Source organism: Mesoplodon densirostris, chromosome 1 (assembly GCF_025265405.1).
Source record: "Mesoplodon densirostris isolate mMesDen1 chromosome 1, mMesDen1 primary haplotype, whole genome shotgun sequence".
Lineage (NCBI taxonomy): Eukaryota > Metazoa > Chordata > Mammalia > Artiodactyla > Ziphiidae > Mesoplodon > Mesoplodon densirostris.
The window spans coordinates 204,337,151-204,353,512 of NC_082661.1; the positions used below are offsets into that span (position 1 = coordinate 204,337,151).

At 38.3% G+C, this 16,362-nt stretch overlaps 1 protein-coding gene across 1 annotated transcript in view; it reads left to right on the forward strand.

The window, feature by feature from the left end:
* GLRB (glycine receptor beta) overlaps positions 1 to 14,634 on the forward strand; it is a 75,212-nt gene extending 60,578 nt beyond the window's left edge. Inside the window, exons 9-10 of the mRNA XM_060093679.1 lie at positions 1,459 to 1,751; positions 12,176 to 14,634. Coding sequence (XP_059949662.1) covers positions 1,459 to 1,751; positions 12,176 to 12,472 — 590 coding nt within the window. The 3' untranslated portion in view covers positions 12,473 to 14,634. The remainder of the gene's footprint in view (positions 1 to 1,458; positions 1,752 to 12,175) is intronic.
* The last annotated feature ends 1,728 nt before the right edge of the window (positions 14,635 to 16,362 follow it).

Sequence of the window (16,362 nt, forward strand, 5' to 3'; positions counted from 1 at the left end):
TCCTATTATTCCGAATCTTTCTCTGCTCCTTTGACCCCCTTTTTCTGATGTCTGAGCCTCTCCGGAGTCCCCTCCCTTTCCACCACAACCTCCCCTGAACGATACTGGCCAATCTGTCCTTCAAGAAGTTCCTGGGTGCCCTGTGCTGAGTCGTGGTCACCAGTTCTTTGTTTCTCGGCCTTTATCTGGCCTAACTCGGTGTTTTCCTTCCAAAGTCACATCTTTTCTATATTCTCCTCTTCCTATATTTCATGGGTATTTTCCCAGTCATTCTGTTTAGAAGTTTGTCTCAATCTTTTCCTTCTTCTTTTAAACAGTAATCAAGATTTTAAAAATGTTTTCTCCAAAATCCTTTCACATCCATCCTATCCTTCATTTTCTTATTCTTTGTTTCTGCATCTCCTATAGTTTTCTTTCTCAGTTTATTTTTTTATCCCTAGAAGAGTGATGTAATTGAAATATTCTCTTGATAATGTCATTTCTCTACCAAATATGATAAAAGATCTGCTCTAGGACTTTGAAGGCCTTCTATAATCTGGCACTATTCTCCATTTCATTCATAAAGCTGCTAATATATCAGGATAAAGATTCAGGTATACTACTAAATTTACTACAATTTGATACATTCTGTGTTATTGATGAGCATGAAATGCTATGGAAACACAGAGAATGGTGTCAATATATGCTACTTCAAGGCTTGTTTTTGATTGATAAGTTGACATAACATTTGAATAAGAATAAAAAAAATAACTTGGGAAGATGATTTGCTAAATTAATGCCCATAGGTATAATTAACTGAGTTTAGGGCAATGTTTGAAAAGATCTTGGATTTTTATGTTACTTTTCATTTCCAGGTTAGAAAACGTTAAAACCTATATTAACTTTTAAAACATAGTCCTGTTAATTAGTTTTCTTCAGGATAGAGGATAATTACAATATAATAGTAATATATATATATATATATATATATATATATGTAATATTGTTTCAGTCTGCAGAAGTTATATTTTACTAAAAGCTTTTCTTTCTAGGAGAGAGTCTCTTAATTCCTCAATATTAAAAAAAAAATCCCCCAAACTCCACACCTTTCAGGAGCCTCTGAAATGATGCAACTGGTGGAATATATATTTTTCAATGTTTTAAATGATTATTGATACTAATATAGTGTTTCCCGTATTCCCAATGCAAGAGCAAAGAGAACCAAGTACATCTTTCATTATTAGGGTAATAAAAAATAAAAATTTATTTTTTTAAATGTTAAGTGTTTACACACATACCACCCATATTCAATAATTCTTACATAAGAAGCAAGTACATGGCATTTCTTCTACTCTTTGGGTTTTAAGGGGACCTGAGGGGCATTGAAAGTTATTGGAGGGGGATTTCATCAAAGAGCAGTGATTGTAGAACATTTCACGGGAGTAAGAAGCAACTTGAATTCCTGTTTCTGTCCTGCAGGAATCTTCTCAGTGCTCAGCTTGGCCTCTGAGTGCACAACCCTGGCTGCGGAACTTCCCAAGGTGTCCTACGTGAAGGCTTTGGATGTGTGGCTCATCGCGTGTCTGCTCTTCGGCTTTGCGTCCCTGGTGGAGTACGCGGTCGTCCAGGTGATGCTCAACAACCCCAAGAGAGTTGAAGCAGAAAAAGCCAGAATTGCCAAGGCTGAGCAAGCAGATGGGAAGGGGGGGAGTGCAGCTAAGAAAAACACTGTGAACGGCACGGGCACACCTGTTCACATCAGCACGTTACAGGTAAGGATGACGTCGGCCAGCAAAGTGCATTCTGCGGGTTTAAAGGTTTGGTAGAATTGGTTCTCACTCGTTTTTCTCTCACAGATGCAAAGGGACTAAGCACAACCTAGCTTTTGGAAAAGAATAGAAAACACTTAGGTCCAATACTAACTGAGAAAAAAATCGACACTTTATTAAATTACTGGAGAACTTTCCGTGGAAATTAAGGATGCTGCAGTTCCTTTGCTTTGATGGTCACCATTGAATGTGGAAGCCTTGACCAAATGACAGACCTTCCTACTCTTTCTCATTTGACACACCATCATGAATGGCCGGGGGGTTGAAGGCTTATGGGGCCCACGTTATTGATTCAATCTCCCACCCATTCCCCATCAATTTGGAGAGCTTCACAATGCTCATGTCAGGCAGGCTACTTCTTTATTGGGTGCCTGGCTCATAGGGAAACTATGCCCATGGTTTGGAATTTGTCCAGCACAGAGTGAGTAGCTAGAGAAGAACTGAACAGTTAAAACCCGTAACCTTGCCTTGTCACTTGGTGATGGGTCTAAGAATAGCGGACCATGCCTCTAGATTCAGGTACTGATAAATCCTGGTGCCACAGACCACGTCATGGATTAAGGACAGTTGTCCACTCACCCCAGCATGCCTGAACTTGATGACTTCTAGTTGAGAAGACCCTAGGCCAGGGGACCATTTCCACTGAACGTAGCATGGTAAGTTCCACAAGACACTAACAGGTCCAGATCATCTTACAGCCTTGGAAACCTTGCCTACATCTGGCCCCAGACCATGTCCATTTGCTGACTGCCACTCCTACCAACTCCTAGAACGTTAGACACGTTTTTAGAGACAAAGGCAAGCAAACTGTTCTTACGTGGTGCTGTCTGCAGGTCTTTGTTTTTTTATTCTTTTGAGTCATTCATCTCATTTTCTGAGCCCACAGCCAAGACTCCCTGCAAATACTTTGTTGCTACCTTGTAAGGAGGTTCCTCCAGCCCTAGAGCTCTTTATACACTAATCCTCTTCATGAAGGATATGTATAAAATATCCATTAATGCAAAGCTATCATGGCCTTAAAGAAATCATGTCTTTGGCATATCTCTTTCCATCCTTTTCCATGTAACATGTCTATATCATTCCATGTGAAGTGAGTTTCTTGTAGACAACATATCATTGGTTGATGGCATTTAATCTTCTCTCTCATTCTCATGTTTTAATTTGTATATTTAGATCATTTAAATTTAATGAACTTATTGATATATTTAGGGCTTCAGTCTATTTCATTTTTATTTATTTTTTAAATTTTATTATTATTTTTTATTGGGGTATAGTTGCTTTACAATGTTGTGTTAGTTTCTGCTGTACAACGAAGTGACTCAGCTGTATGTATACGTATATCCCCTCCCTTTTGGGCCTCCCCTCTCCACCCCTGTCCCACCCATCTAGGTCATCACAGAGCACTGAGCTGAGCTCGCTGTGCTCTACAGCAGGTTCCCACTAGCTATCTGTTTTACACGTGGTAGTGTGTATATGTCCATCTCAATCTCCCAATTCATCCCCCACCCCCCATGTCCACATGCCCATTCTCTACATCTGCATCTTTATTCCTGCCCTGCAAATAGGTTCATCTCTACCATTTTTCTAGATTCCACATATATGCATTAATATTTGTTTTTCTCTTTCTGACTTACTTCACTCTGTATGACAGACTCTGGGTCCATCCACGTCTCTACAAATGACCCAGTTTCATTCCTTCTTATGGCTGAGTAAAATTCCATTGTATATATGTGCCACATCTTCTTTATCCATTCATCTGTTGATGGTCACTTAGATTGCTTCCATGACCTGGCTATTGTAAATAGTGCTGCAATGAACATTGGATGCATGTGTCTTTTTGAATTCTGGTTTTCTCAGGGTGTATATTTTGTGTCCTATTTGTTCTATTTTTAATCTCTTTCTTCTTTCTCCTTCTTCCATGTGGACTGCTTGAACAGCTTCTAGAATGACATTTTGAGTTTTCTGTATTGTTTGTAAGAATGTCACTCTCTTGCTTGGAGGCTGCTCCAGGTGTCCCATTATATACACACGACTTTATCACAGTCTCCTGATGTCACTCTGTTGCCACTTTGTGTGATGTGTAGAAATGCTACCTGCCTTTAACACCTTTTGCTTTCCTCTTCACATGACAAAATTATTGTAAATACTTCTTAGAACCTAATTAGAAAATGTTACACATTTTGCTTCACCATCAAACATAATTTGGAAAACTCCGAGAGACAAGGAAAGTTTATTGTATTTGTGCCTATTTTTGTTTACTTTGATCTTTCTTCCATTCTGATATTCCAAGGTTCTATCTTTTATTGTTTGTTTCCTTTTACAGAATTGCCTTTGTCCATTATTTTGGGTAGCTCTGCTGGTAACAGATCCTCCTGGTTGTCCTTCACCTGGGAATGTCTTGGTTTCCCTTCATTACCAGAGGATGTTTTCACTGGGAATAGGATCCTCAGTTGAAAGTTCTTTTCTTTTGGCACCTAAAAAGTATTGTGCCCATTCCTTCTGGCCTCTGTGGCTTCTGAGAAGAACTCTGCTTCATTCACACTGTTTTTCTCCTTTAGGTAAAATGTCATTTTTCTCTGGCTGCTTTCAAGATTTTTTTTTTTTCTTTCTTTCTTTTTTTTTTTTTTTTTTCCTTTAATGTTCAGAAGTTTAATTATGTATTTTGGAGTGGATTTTTTAGGGTTCATCCAGTTTGGGGTTTGTTCAGGTTGTTAAAAAAAATGCAGGCTTATGCTTCTTGCCAAATGGAAGAAGTTTTCAGCTGTTATTTCTTTGAGTACCTTTCCTCCATCTTTCTAGGACTGTGATGACACAGATGTTAGATTCTCTGTTACAGGCCCACATGTCACCACCGAGGCTCTGCTCATTTTTCTAGTAAGTTCTCTGTTGTTCAGGCCGGGTAATTTCTCTTGTTACACCTTTAGTTCAAAGGTTTCTTTCCTCACCCCCTCCTCTTCCTGTTGAGCCTATCCATGGAGATTAATGTTTTGATTAAATGCATTTTTCAGTTATAAAATTTTCATTTGGTTTCTCTTTTTTACTTTATTTTTTCTTTCCCTCCCTTCCTTCCTTCCCTCCTTCCTTCCTTCTTTTCTCCCTCCCTCTCTCCCTTCCTTCCCTCCTTCCTTCTTTCCTTCCTTCCTTCCTTCCTCCCTCCCCCCCTCCCTTTCTTTTTCCCTCCCTTCCTCCTTCCCTCCCTCCCTCCCTTCCTTCCTTCCTTCCTCCCTCCCTCTCTTCTTTCTTCTCTCCTTCCTTCCCTCCCTCCTTCCTTCCTTCCTCCTTCCCTCCCTCCCTCCCTCCCTTCTTCCCATCCTCCCTACCTTCCTTCCTTCCTTCCTTCCCTCCTTCCTTCCATCCTTCCTTCTCTCTGTCTCTCTGCTGGGATTTTGTACTCCTTTTCTCAGGCTTTCCATTTCTCATTTACTCCAAGCATGTTCATAATTGCTGATTTTGCCGTGCTGCTTTAAAACTTTTCTTGGATAATTCTAACACATTTCATCTTGGTGTTGGTCTCTATTGATAGTATTCTGAGATCTTCCCCAGTTCTTTGTACCATGAGTGATTTTTCTGTTGCCACCTAGACAGTTCATATTACGTGATGACATACTGCATCTTGTCTAAACTTTCTGTTTTTGCTGCCTTCTCTGGCTGTTTGTCCAGGAGAAGGAAGGCTGCTCCCTCCTTGCTGCCAGGTGGACATGAAGTCGAGGCCCCTCATACAGTGAGGTGGGAGCTCCCATTCCTGCCTGGTGGCATCAGGCATCCTTGGTCCCTGTGTGGCCTGCCTGACATGGGGTGCCTCAGTACACCTGGCGATGGGGAGCAGCTTGGAGCTTGCTGCTGGATGGGATGGCAGTCCTGCCTGCACAGTCCTTACCAACACCCACAGCTCCCCTGGGAACGGGGCCTTGTGACTTGTCCCCAGGAATGGAAGGCCGGCTCCCTGTTTGGCCTCCTCCAGTTAACTTCAGGGATGGCTGGGCACCTGTTACAGCACCTGGAAGGCAGATATGCAGCTCCCTGCCCAGTCCTTGGCCTGGGGTGTGGCCACAGTTGTTCCTGTGATGCTGGGCTGCAGTAGAGAGATTTCTGTCTGAAAGGTTTCTGTCTTGCCAAGTTACCCCTTCCTTGGTCCTTTGTCTAGAAGAAGAGGGCTGTTATTGGGGCTATTTTTGTCTGCACTCCTTGGCATTTTCAGTTCCAAAGCTGGGACATCTGAAGCCAGAAGGAAATGCAAGAACTTACCACTGTGCCCTTCCTCGGCCCTGAAGGTCTTCAGCTGACCTGCTTCCTTTTCTCCACCTTGCACAGCCTTGTGCTTGTTTTTTTCTGATGTCCAAGGTGTGCCTTGTTTATCTTCCTGGGAGCAGAAGGGCCCCATGTTCTTTCAAGGCCCCTCAGCATCCTCCTTGTACGTGCACCCTGCCTCCTGCATGTAATGATTAAGTAGAGACGTATCATTGGACTGCTCTTAACACTTCTGTTAATGATGCAACCATTCTACCTGTTGGGCCAGTTCAGATTTACTGCCCACCTGCCCCAAGAACACACCCTTTAAAAAGATCATGGTCCTCTTTCCCAGTATTTTATTTTCTTCTCTGTTCCCATCAAAGCCACCAAATAGTACCTGGAAGAGGTAAGAACTGATCAAAAGCAAGCCCCAGCATATCAAAGAAATGGTACTTCTTTGTGAGAAGCTTGGGTTTTCCTTCTAAAACATACACTTGTTTCTCCAGGCCAGGAATGGAAGGAGAAATACCTGAGACTTACATCCCAGGGTGATGTTCACTCTTTGACTTTTTGGCTCTAACTGTCAACCCCTCCATTTACATCTCTCCGTCATTTCCCCCCTTACTCGTGTTTCCAGCCCACTGATCCCCTTCACCCTGGTTAAGAGACCTGGAGACTGAAAACAAATCTGTGCTGCAGAGTAGGTGCCTGATTTCTAGTAGTGTCACAATCAGCCCCATCATCTGGGGTGTCCTGGAGCCTGGCGAGCTACAGAAAGCACCAGGGACATAGAACACCACATGATCCCGGAACCTTAATATATTCTGTCGACTGGAAAAATGCACAATCTAAAAGTTGAGAATTATGTTTTATTTGGGGGACATTCTTAGGACATCAAGCCCGGGAGGCAGCATCTCGGGTAACCATGAGAGAGCTGCTCTGATGAGGCGAGGGGGGAGCCAGTATATAGAGGAATTTTTGCAACAAAGACCAGGTAGTTGGAATAAAAGATTACTGTTACTTAAAAAAAAAAGCTATCTCAAGTTAATGAGTTTAGCGTTTTTCTATGTATGGGAAGATGAAAGAGTCTGGGCTCACTGAAATCATTCCTTTGATGTGCACCTCAGCTACCTGGGCTTGTGTCCTGTGCTTTCTCATCCTGAGTCTCCTTGGGGTGCATCATTGGTGGGGCTGCAGTCTGATGACTGCTAGATGGTGGACATTCCTTGTTTCCTTCCCCTTCCTGAGTTCCCTCAGGGCTCACCATCAGGGTGGCTGTAATGTGATGGCTTAATGGCTGCAACATCCTTTGTTAACTGATATATGGGAGCAACATTTTAGTTCTCAATTCCATGAAAAGGGGTCCTGATGGAAAGAGACTCTTCAGATTCAGATTTTCAGAGTACTAGGGAACATACCAGGATGACTTATGAACATAGATATAAAAGATAAGTAGGATCCAGGATATTAGACTGAATTATCTTAAATTTGGCTTTCAAGCTTTAAAATAATTACCCAATGAATAAAAGTTCAACATATTTCAAAAATTCTATGTTTTTAATCTCTATGTTTTTAGCATAAGCATATATGCCTGGATTCTGAAACTACTAGGACATTTTGCTACAAATGTCATAGAATAATGTTCTAGAGTTTAAAAGTTGACCAGAGATTTTCATCTCCAGAAATAAATTTAAGTTACTTTTATTTCTTACAAAATGAAATTTCTAAAGTGCAAAGGTACCTATGTAATATTTGTATCTTGAGACAGGCTTCAAAATGAGAATGAGTCCAAAAATAACAGCTTTAATAGACACATCCAACTTATAGCAAATTTGTAAGGTTGATAAATTCAGAAGGTTACACATTTATGCATGAAAAAAATATGAAAAAGAAAATTTAAAAATTGTTCCCTATTTAATTTATTGATTTTGCTAATGTAAAATATATTTATAGTTTTGGTTTCAAAATACACTAGTTCCAGTGTATTTTGCTTTTCAAAATGCAGATTTTCACTAGGTAATTTCAATCAGGGTATATGTCACTTATTTTTAAACAGAATAACAATAATAATTAATGGAAGCACAGTGAGATTTGAATTGTAGAAAAAATTTGATGCTGAATTTTAAAATTATGTTGTGCTGCTAACAAAAGGAAAGATTTTAAAAGGTGTAAGAAAGCTGAAGGGTAATTTAATCTACCTTTGAGTATGAGGTTTTCATGATTCTGCCTGCAGACATAAATTTGCCGTCATACATACATAATTCTCTCGATTTCTCCCTTCTCCAAATCTGGTACTTCCTCCAACATTGCTAATATTTTGTTTACTAATTTGTTTGTTCACTCATATATTTCTATTTTTATTCAATAAAAACAGTTGAGGTCCTACGTTGTTGTTAATATCACCCTATTTTCAACACTTAGTATCTTACAGGTGAGCCAGAGTTGCGGTTCATGCAGCATGAATGAGATTGTTGTTTCTTTATGGTAATATGTTTTTTAAAATAAGGATTGATTTAAATTTGGTAAAATATATAGAGATTATTCCCTTCTGAGCATATTTTTATCATCTTTAGAGGATACCTTTACCACCGTGAAATCACACCTAAGTCTTCTGGCCCAGAAATATTACCTCTGGTGATTTGCTTTTACCTGTGTGCAGATTCACGCTGGAAAGGACCACAAAGAAAATCTTAGAGGCTACAGTTTGAAGCCTTTGGAAGTTCTTATCGTCATCATTTTTTATCCTTGACAGCCTCATTATGGTAGTACCTCATTTTTGCTACCAGTAATTTTCAGAAGTGACAAGTTTATATGATGAAAGTAAAAGAGACACATATTCATATGAGGAAAAATGAGGAAAGTACAAATTGGAGATTTGTAGAACCAAGATCACTTTTAAGAATGTGTTGAGTGGGGTTACTGTCTTACTTATAAGTAGCTCATTTAATCCCTCTGCCTGTGATATTATAATTGTTTAAAATAGTATTTATATTGTAAACTCTTTGTACTCTCATGTATATGTTTGATTTGATAATGATGTGTGGAGAGTATTAACTAAAAAGTTGTGTTTGTGTAAAGTCTCTGATGAGCAGAAGAAGAGACCAGCAAATGAGGTAATGAATTATGAGCTGTTTAAGCAACTAGAGGCCTTCTCAGTAGGGAACCTAATTTTATTGCTTATTCAGCTCTGACACGTCATTAAAAATTACTTCTGCAGTAGACGTACTCTTCACCAACACACACACACACACACACACACACACACACCTCATTTCAAATATAAGAATCTGCAAATACGTTTATAGAAGAGTGTTCCATAAACTAAATGATTAAGCATTTAGTGTAACCAAACTGAAGTTTTTGGAGTGCTTTTTCCTGTTATCACTTCAACATTGAAGTAATTATTCTTCCCTTAAGCATTTCCTATATTTAAACAATCTCTGGGAATAAATGTAACATTCTATGTCTACATTTTGAATGAGCTGTGTAGGTACAATTCTATAATGATTAAACGTCTTGGCAGAATCTAAGAATTTGTTTATGTAAACAAAACACTAGAAAATTTGAAGTGTTAATATGTATGACTTAGATTATAATATCATATAAATTGGGTTACTTGTCCAGTTACTTATAGATACTGAAACTACCCCTAAAGCCATGAATAAAATATGGTTCAGAGTAAATGTATTTCTGTAGTAAATATGTATGACCTTCTTTGTGCAAAAGTAAAAAGAACTGGTAGGAATCATGCTTCCTGAGTTGCTGTCAGAAGCCAGAGTCCTCCTTTGTTTTGATACGTGATTCTAAAGCACAGTTAGTGCTCTTGGAGCAGAGGATTCTAAAGTGAGAAAGAGCCTGGGACACCCACAGAGTCCCAGAGTTTGCAGGCTGCTCTGAGAGTCTGAGAATAGTACAAAGGTTTGATATGGAGAGGCTATTCCCAATTTCTCTTCCAATCAAGGTCGTGATTGAGTCTTTACACAAGTTCGCTGACACACACTGAGACTTACCCATTCGTCAAACAGTCCTGGAAAACCAGAGCTTCAAATGCGGTCTTCTGTCTGGGACACTTACCAGGAGGGTATGTGAGTGTGAACATGTGTGTGTGTGTGTGTGTGTGTGTGTGTGTCTGTGGAGACAGAGCTTAGGTGACAGACTGCTTGCTGAAAGTGGCCTTTTAAGATTTCAAATTGGGGAATTTAAATAAAAGGCCTGGAAGTAAATTTTAAATATATGTTTTCATAATTTGTGATATATATATACATATATATAATATATACATGAATGATTTCCCAAAGTCACATTTAAATAACTTAGATTCCCATTGCTAGATTTGTTCTGTCTCATTCCATTGATCAGTCCCTATTTTTTGCCAGACATTTTCCTAGACACTGTGTTAAATTGATGTGGACCAGAGCCTGGACCAATGGTGGCTCCATCAGGATATAATTCCTCTTTAAGGTCTACTGGGTTCTCACCATGGGGAAGCTGGGATTGTACATTAAAAAATGGGGAACGGTAATCCTCTTTCTTCTGGCTGGCCTCCTTTAGCTCCAAGTCCCATCAAACCAGGACGGAACTAAATTGACACTTTCTAAATATTTTAATATGTTGGTGATTCACATTTTTTTAACCTATAAAACATTCAGAAAGGATGAAATTCTAGTGCCTCAATCCCCATTCCTACTTATCAACATTTTCTTGTGTAATTTTGTACAATTATATTTACATAAACATCTTTTTCAAAAGTTCTTACCCACCAGGATTGTACAAATATCTATGTGGTATAAAGATATAATAATAAAGCCAACATTCATAGATCAGCTTAAAAAAAAATAACATTACCAGCACTTGTTCAAAATTGAAAAAAAAAAAAAAGGAAACAACCTAAATGTATAAAGCCAGAGGATGTGGTAACACATTTTCATTTGTTTTTTCACTCAGTGTATATTGGTTATCTTTGCTATCCACCTCTGAGCACTGCCATGTGGCTTTTGCCCAGAAAATATGCCTCAGTGTTTGTTCGGGTAAAGGATACCGTCCTGGTACCTGAAGGGCTGCTGGGGAATGATTTGTATTACATCTTACATTAAGCATCATTTTTACCCAGGCATAATCTAGTAAATGTGAATAGAATCCACATAATTAGTCAATGTATTATTCTAACTAAGGCAAAAACTAGAGTGTACTGATAGTGTACAATGACATGGTTTCCTTTTTTGGTAAAACAGTAAATATTTTAGTGAGGATTTCCAAGGTGAATCACAAAGGTCAGGAATAAGAACAGTGGAAGATTAAGCAGTGAAATCATGGACTCCCCCTTCTGTGGCCTTTCCTTAAGTCACTGGTCAGCCCTATACCCCTGTCTTTTCCAAGAGCTTTTCTGACGGCCAGAGAGAGTTCAGTGTGAAATAATTATTTTGTATATTGTAGGGAATTGAGTCAAATTTAATAATTCAGAGATGATCAACTGAAGAGTCTCTGCAGCATATGATCTGGCTGAAATATTCACAGTTTCTTTGGATTTTCTGAGTTTGGGTTCTCTGGCTAATTCATCTTCAGGCAACCAGTGAGGAATGCCTTTCGTTGGTCAATCTTTGGTTCATGATCATTGTGACCATTTTTAGTTCTTACTTGTGAGTGTGATTTAGAGACACAGTCTGTCTCATTGCAGGGATAAATGCCTCAGCCTTTTATAAACAACCCAATTTGGAAATAGGATCCCTGGGGAAATCAAAGGTCAGAGGTACCAGAAGACGTTTGCATTCTGTATGCTCTGCTAATATGATCTGTGTCATGGTTAAATGTTGGATTTTCATTTATTGGTCAGTCTTTCAACTGATAACTCTCACAAGCCTGGGAGCACCTAAGATAAATGATGATTTGCGCCTTGATCCCTTAACATAAAATCACCTAACAAAAGTTTATTCCATGACATAAACCTTGTTATATAGGCAACATTTTAGAGCCCTATATGTTCAGGTAATTCCATGGTTTAATCAGTTGACTATTATTTCTGTTTGACAAAAAGACATAATAGTCAACTGAATAAACCATCAGATTTTTAAAATATCTTTTTGAAAACGTTTTATAAATAGACAAATTCTAAATATCCTGTCTTTAATTTTTATTCTCAGGTTGGAGAGACCAGATGCAAAAAGGTTTGTACATCCAAGTCTGATCTGAGATCTAACGACTTCAGCATCGTGGGAAGCTTACCGAGAGATTTTGAATTGTCCAATTATGACTGCTATGGAAAACCCATTGAGGTCAACAACGGACTTGGGAAATCCCAGGCCAAGAACAACAAGAAGCCGCCTCCTGCCAAACCCGTTATTCCGACGGCAGCGAAGAGGATCGATCTTTATGCAAGAGCGTTGTTTCCTTTCTGCTTCTTATTCTTCAACGTTATCTACTGGTCTATATATTTATGATAAACCTTTTCCATTTGTATAAAGTCAAGTCCCATTGCATTGTGAACAACCTCGTTCATTAATGCGAATCTGTGAACATTCTTTGCATTTTCATAGCAATATATTGCATTTTCGATGCCATTGGAGTGTAATACAAATATGGCACCTTCATCATGTGGAATGGCAGCATGATCTTGTTACGTCTGTGCTCTAATCATGATGTATTTATGTAAAGCAAACATAATTCCTTTAGGAATAAATGAAGGATAAGCATACTATGTAAAATAGAATCCAAACATTTCTCTCCAGTTAGTGTAAATTGCAAAATATTCCAATAATTCTGATAATAAAATGGGGTGCACTCTGCACCCTGTTATGTCATCATCGCAATGTATGTAGTGTTTCAAATCCCTTTCCTTGTAACTTTCAGAGAAAGGCATCTTATTCTTGTACAATTTTAGATGGTATTATCATAGATAAAGCAAAAGTTTATTACATATGGTATAACTTTATAAGTAGAAGTATATCAACTCTAACTACATGAGCTCTGTGGAGAAATAAAGTTCAAACAAATTCTTAATTTGTAAAAGCAGCTCATTTTAAAGTGTGCCTGTGTTGTCAAATGCCAGATAATAAAACCCAGTAAGCATTTTTGAAACAAAGGGAAATCTAGATTTACTAAATTCGTGCTGAATTCTGGTTTCTCATAAAATAAAAATAAAAGTAGATATATTGATTAAATATTTCTGATAAAAGAAATTCTATTTAGTCCACTTTAAAACCTAGATATATTTTCATGGATTTTATTTTGTTGATACAGAGTATACAAAATCATTGTGCCTTAAAAAGAGTCATAAATATTTTAAATTGGAATATAGTAATGAATATGTGATTTCATACTATTTGTAAGAAACCAAGCGGAAAATACCTTGTTACTAGAAGTAACTTGAGTTGGGAAGAAAAATACATAATTAGAGGATTTTAACTTCTTTATTTTATTAAAATGCTCACATATTTTAAAGTAAAATTAAATTATTTTCCTGAATTTCTTTTTTTCTTATTTGAATAGTGTTTGATTTTGTTGCAAGACATTTAAAGGTTAAGTCAATGATTACTTAGTTAGATCTCACCTCCATTTGTATTTTCCTTCTTGCTAAAAGTCCAGGCTACATGGATTTACTTGCTTTGGTCTTATTCCAACTTGCAAATAGATACTTTCTGGTCTATAAGACATGTATTTCCTAGTGATATCAGAGCCAATGTACTTTTTTTATTTCTCCATAGCTGATACTAGGACTATCAGTGATCCATGTAACATAAACATGAGAGCAAATAAGTATATTTACATTATTTGGAGAGTTTGCAGCAGCTGAGGGTTTGGATTGTCAATTCAATAATAAAATGTGTTTACATATTGTTTATGCAAATTGCCATCTATAATTGAATGTTATTTTATTGAAGACTTTAATTTGTAAAAGAATCACTGATTACTAAATGTTTAAAGGATGAGATATATCTAGTCCTCTGTGGTCCTTCAGCACCCTCTAGTTGCAAAAGCATAGTCATCTGAATCATTTTAAAAATGCCACAAGTCACCCTATTGGTGGACTTCAACATCCTTCTAGGACCTGGACAATAACATCTCAAACTCTGAGAGGAAAAAGCGTCTTGAATAATACTTAGACCATTTAAATTTGTAGTTATAATAATTATATTTGCTTGTGATCTCTGTTCTTCATTCTTGCAAATTTCATTCATTTTAGGGAGTTTAATTTAGATATAGAGTTTAAAGTGGGAAATGTATGAAATGGAAGACAGTTCTCATTCTATAAGAATTTATTTCTTGAAAATAATGTGAATGAATTCCTTTCTGTAATATAATGTTGTAGCCTCTTAATATCCATTTTAATACCCAAATATATATAAATAGCTATCCCAGGATTAAGTGTGTATATATAACTACAAATGGAACATTACACAATGATCATAAGGAAGTACAATTGGTGTCCACTAACAGTTGCTTTCTATTGTTATCTTGAGAATTTAGTCACTTAACCCCAGGGAAGTTCTGATCTGTGTACTTTAAATATTATGTCTTTCTAGGAAACTTGCAGTATATTTACCTGGATGTCAGTATCGCAAATTCCATGTTTCCAAAATAAAAGAGATCTTCTCCTTACAAATCAGCCACTTCTCTTATTTTCTGTTTCCAGTAAAGCCATCACTATTCCAGTCCCTCGTGGGCCATCTGCCTTCCTTTGTCACATGGTATACCTGTCAAGTTCCAAGTCCTAAAATTTCCCCCCTTACACCAACCACTGCTTCTCCATTTCTGCGGACACCACCTAATTCAGTTTCCCTTTCCCATGCATCAGACAATTACAGCAGTCTACAAACTTACTTTGTGATGTTTATTTTGTAATGGCATAAGTAATACGTGAATATCTCGACGTATTAGAAAAACAGGTGTGTCTAAAATAAGTAAGCCCTTAACGTTGTCATAACCTTCTATCTTCAAACCTTTCTCTTTTCCCAGAGGTCACCACAGTGACCTCTAAGCATCTACAACCTCTATCTACCTTTTAAATATAAAAGATAACTTAATGAGATTTAACGTAAATGGGATTTTACCATATGTATGGTTTTGCAATTTACTTATTTTTCATCTACTATATTTTGGAGCTCTTTCTATGTGAGGATATATTGGATGCTGATAAATCTTTTGACTCCTATTATTCTATAGCATGAATGTGCCTGAATTTAGCTTCTATTTAAACATGGATTTTGATTGCTTTTCTTTTCTAATACAAAATAGCATTGCACTAAATATTTTTGTGCACACATGCGTATATTTCCATGAAGTGGATGCCAGACGTGGAGTCGCTGAGTTGAAAGATGTCTACATTTTAAATTCTGGTAATGTCTTTCAAAAGTCCTTCCAGGGCTTCCCTGGTGGCGCAGTGGTTGAGAATCTGCCTGCCAATGCAGGGGAAACGGGTTCGAGCCCTGGTCTGGGAAGATCCCACATGCTGCGGAGCAACTGGACCCGTGAGCCACAATTACTGAGCCTGCGCGTCTGGAGCCTGTGCTCCGCAACAAGAGAGGCCGCGATAGTGAGAGGCCCGCACACCGCAATGAAGAGTGGCCCCCGCTTGCCACAACTAGAGAAAGCCCTCGCACAGAAACGAAGACCCAACACAGCCATAAATTAATAAATAAATAAAGCAAACTGTCAACAAGTAAAAATAAACACTATTAAAAAAAAAAAAGTCCCTCCAAAACACCTTTAGATTGTCAAGATGCTGTGTGCAGACTCTCACAGCCTGGTCATCTCTTAACCTGTAGTATGTAGTGTACATATTACTTTTCTTTTTTTTTTTAATTTTTTTTTTTTTTTTTTTTTTTTTTTTTTTTTTGCGGTATGCGGGCCTCTCACTGTTGTGGCCTCCCCCGTTGCGGAGCACAGGCTCCGGACGCGCAGGCTCCGGACGCGCAGGCCCAGCGGCCATGGCTCACGGGCCCAGCCGCTCCGCGGCATATGGGATCCTCCCAGACCGGGGCACGAACCCGTATCCCCTGCATCGGCAGGCGGACTCTCAACCACTTGCGCCACCAGGGAGGCCCTACTTTTCTTTTTTAAAAACTTTTTTGACCTTGTTTCAGACTTCCAGAAAAACATGCAAAAATATTACAAAGAATTCCTGTACACCATTCATGCCAGTGCCCCAAAGGTTAGTACTTCATCACACTAGGTTTATTTTCCCTCTCCCACTGTGTGTGTGCTCACATGAGACACTTTTTTTTCTGAAACATTTAAAATACAGTTGCAGAGATGATGATGACCCTTTGTATTTACACAATTCAATGTATGTTTCCTAAACAAGGAACATCCTTTCATAACCACAGTAGTG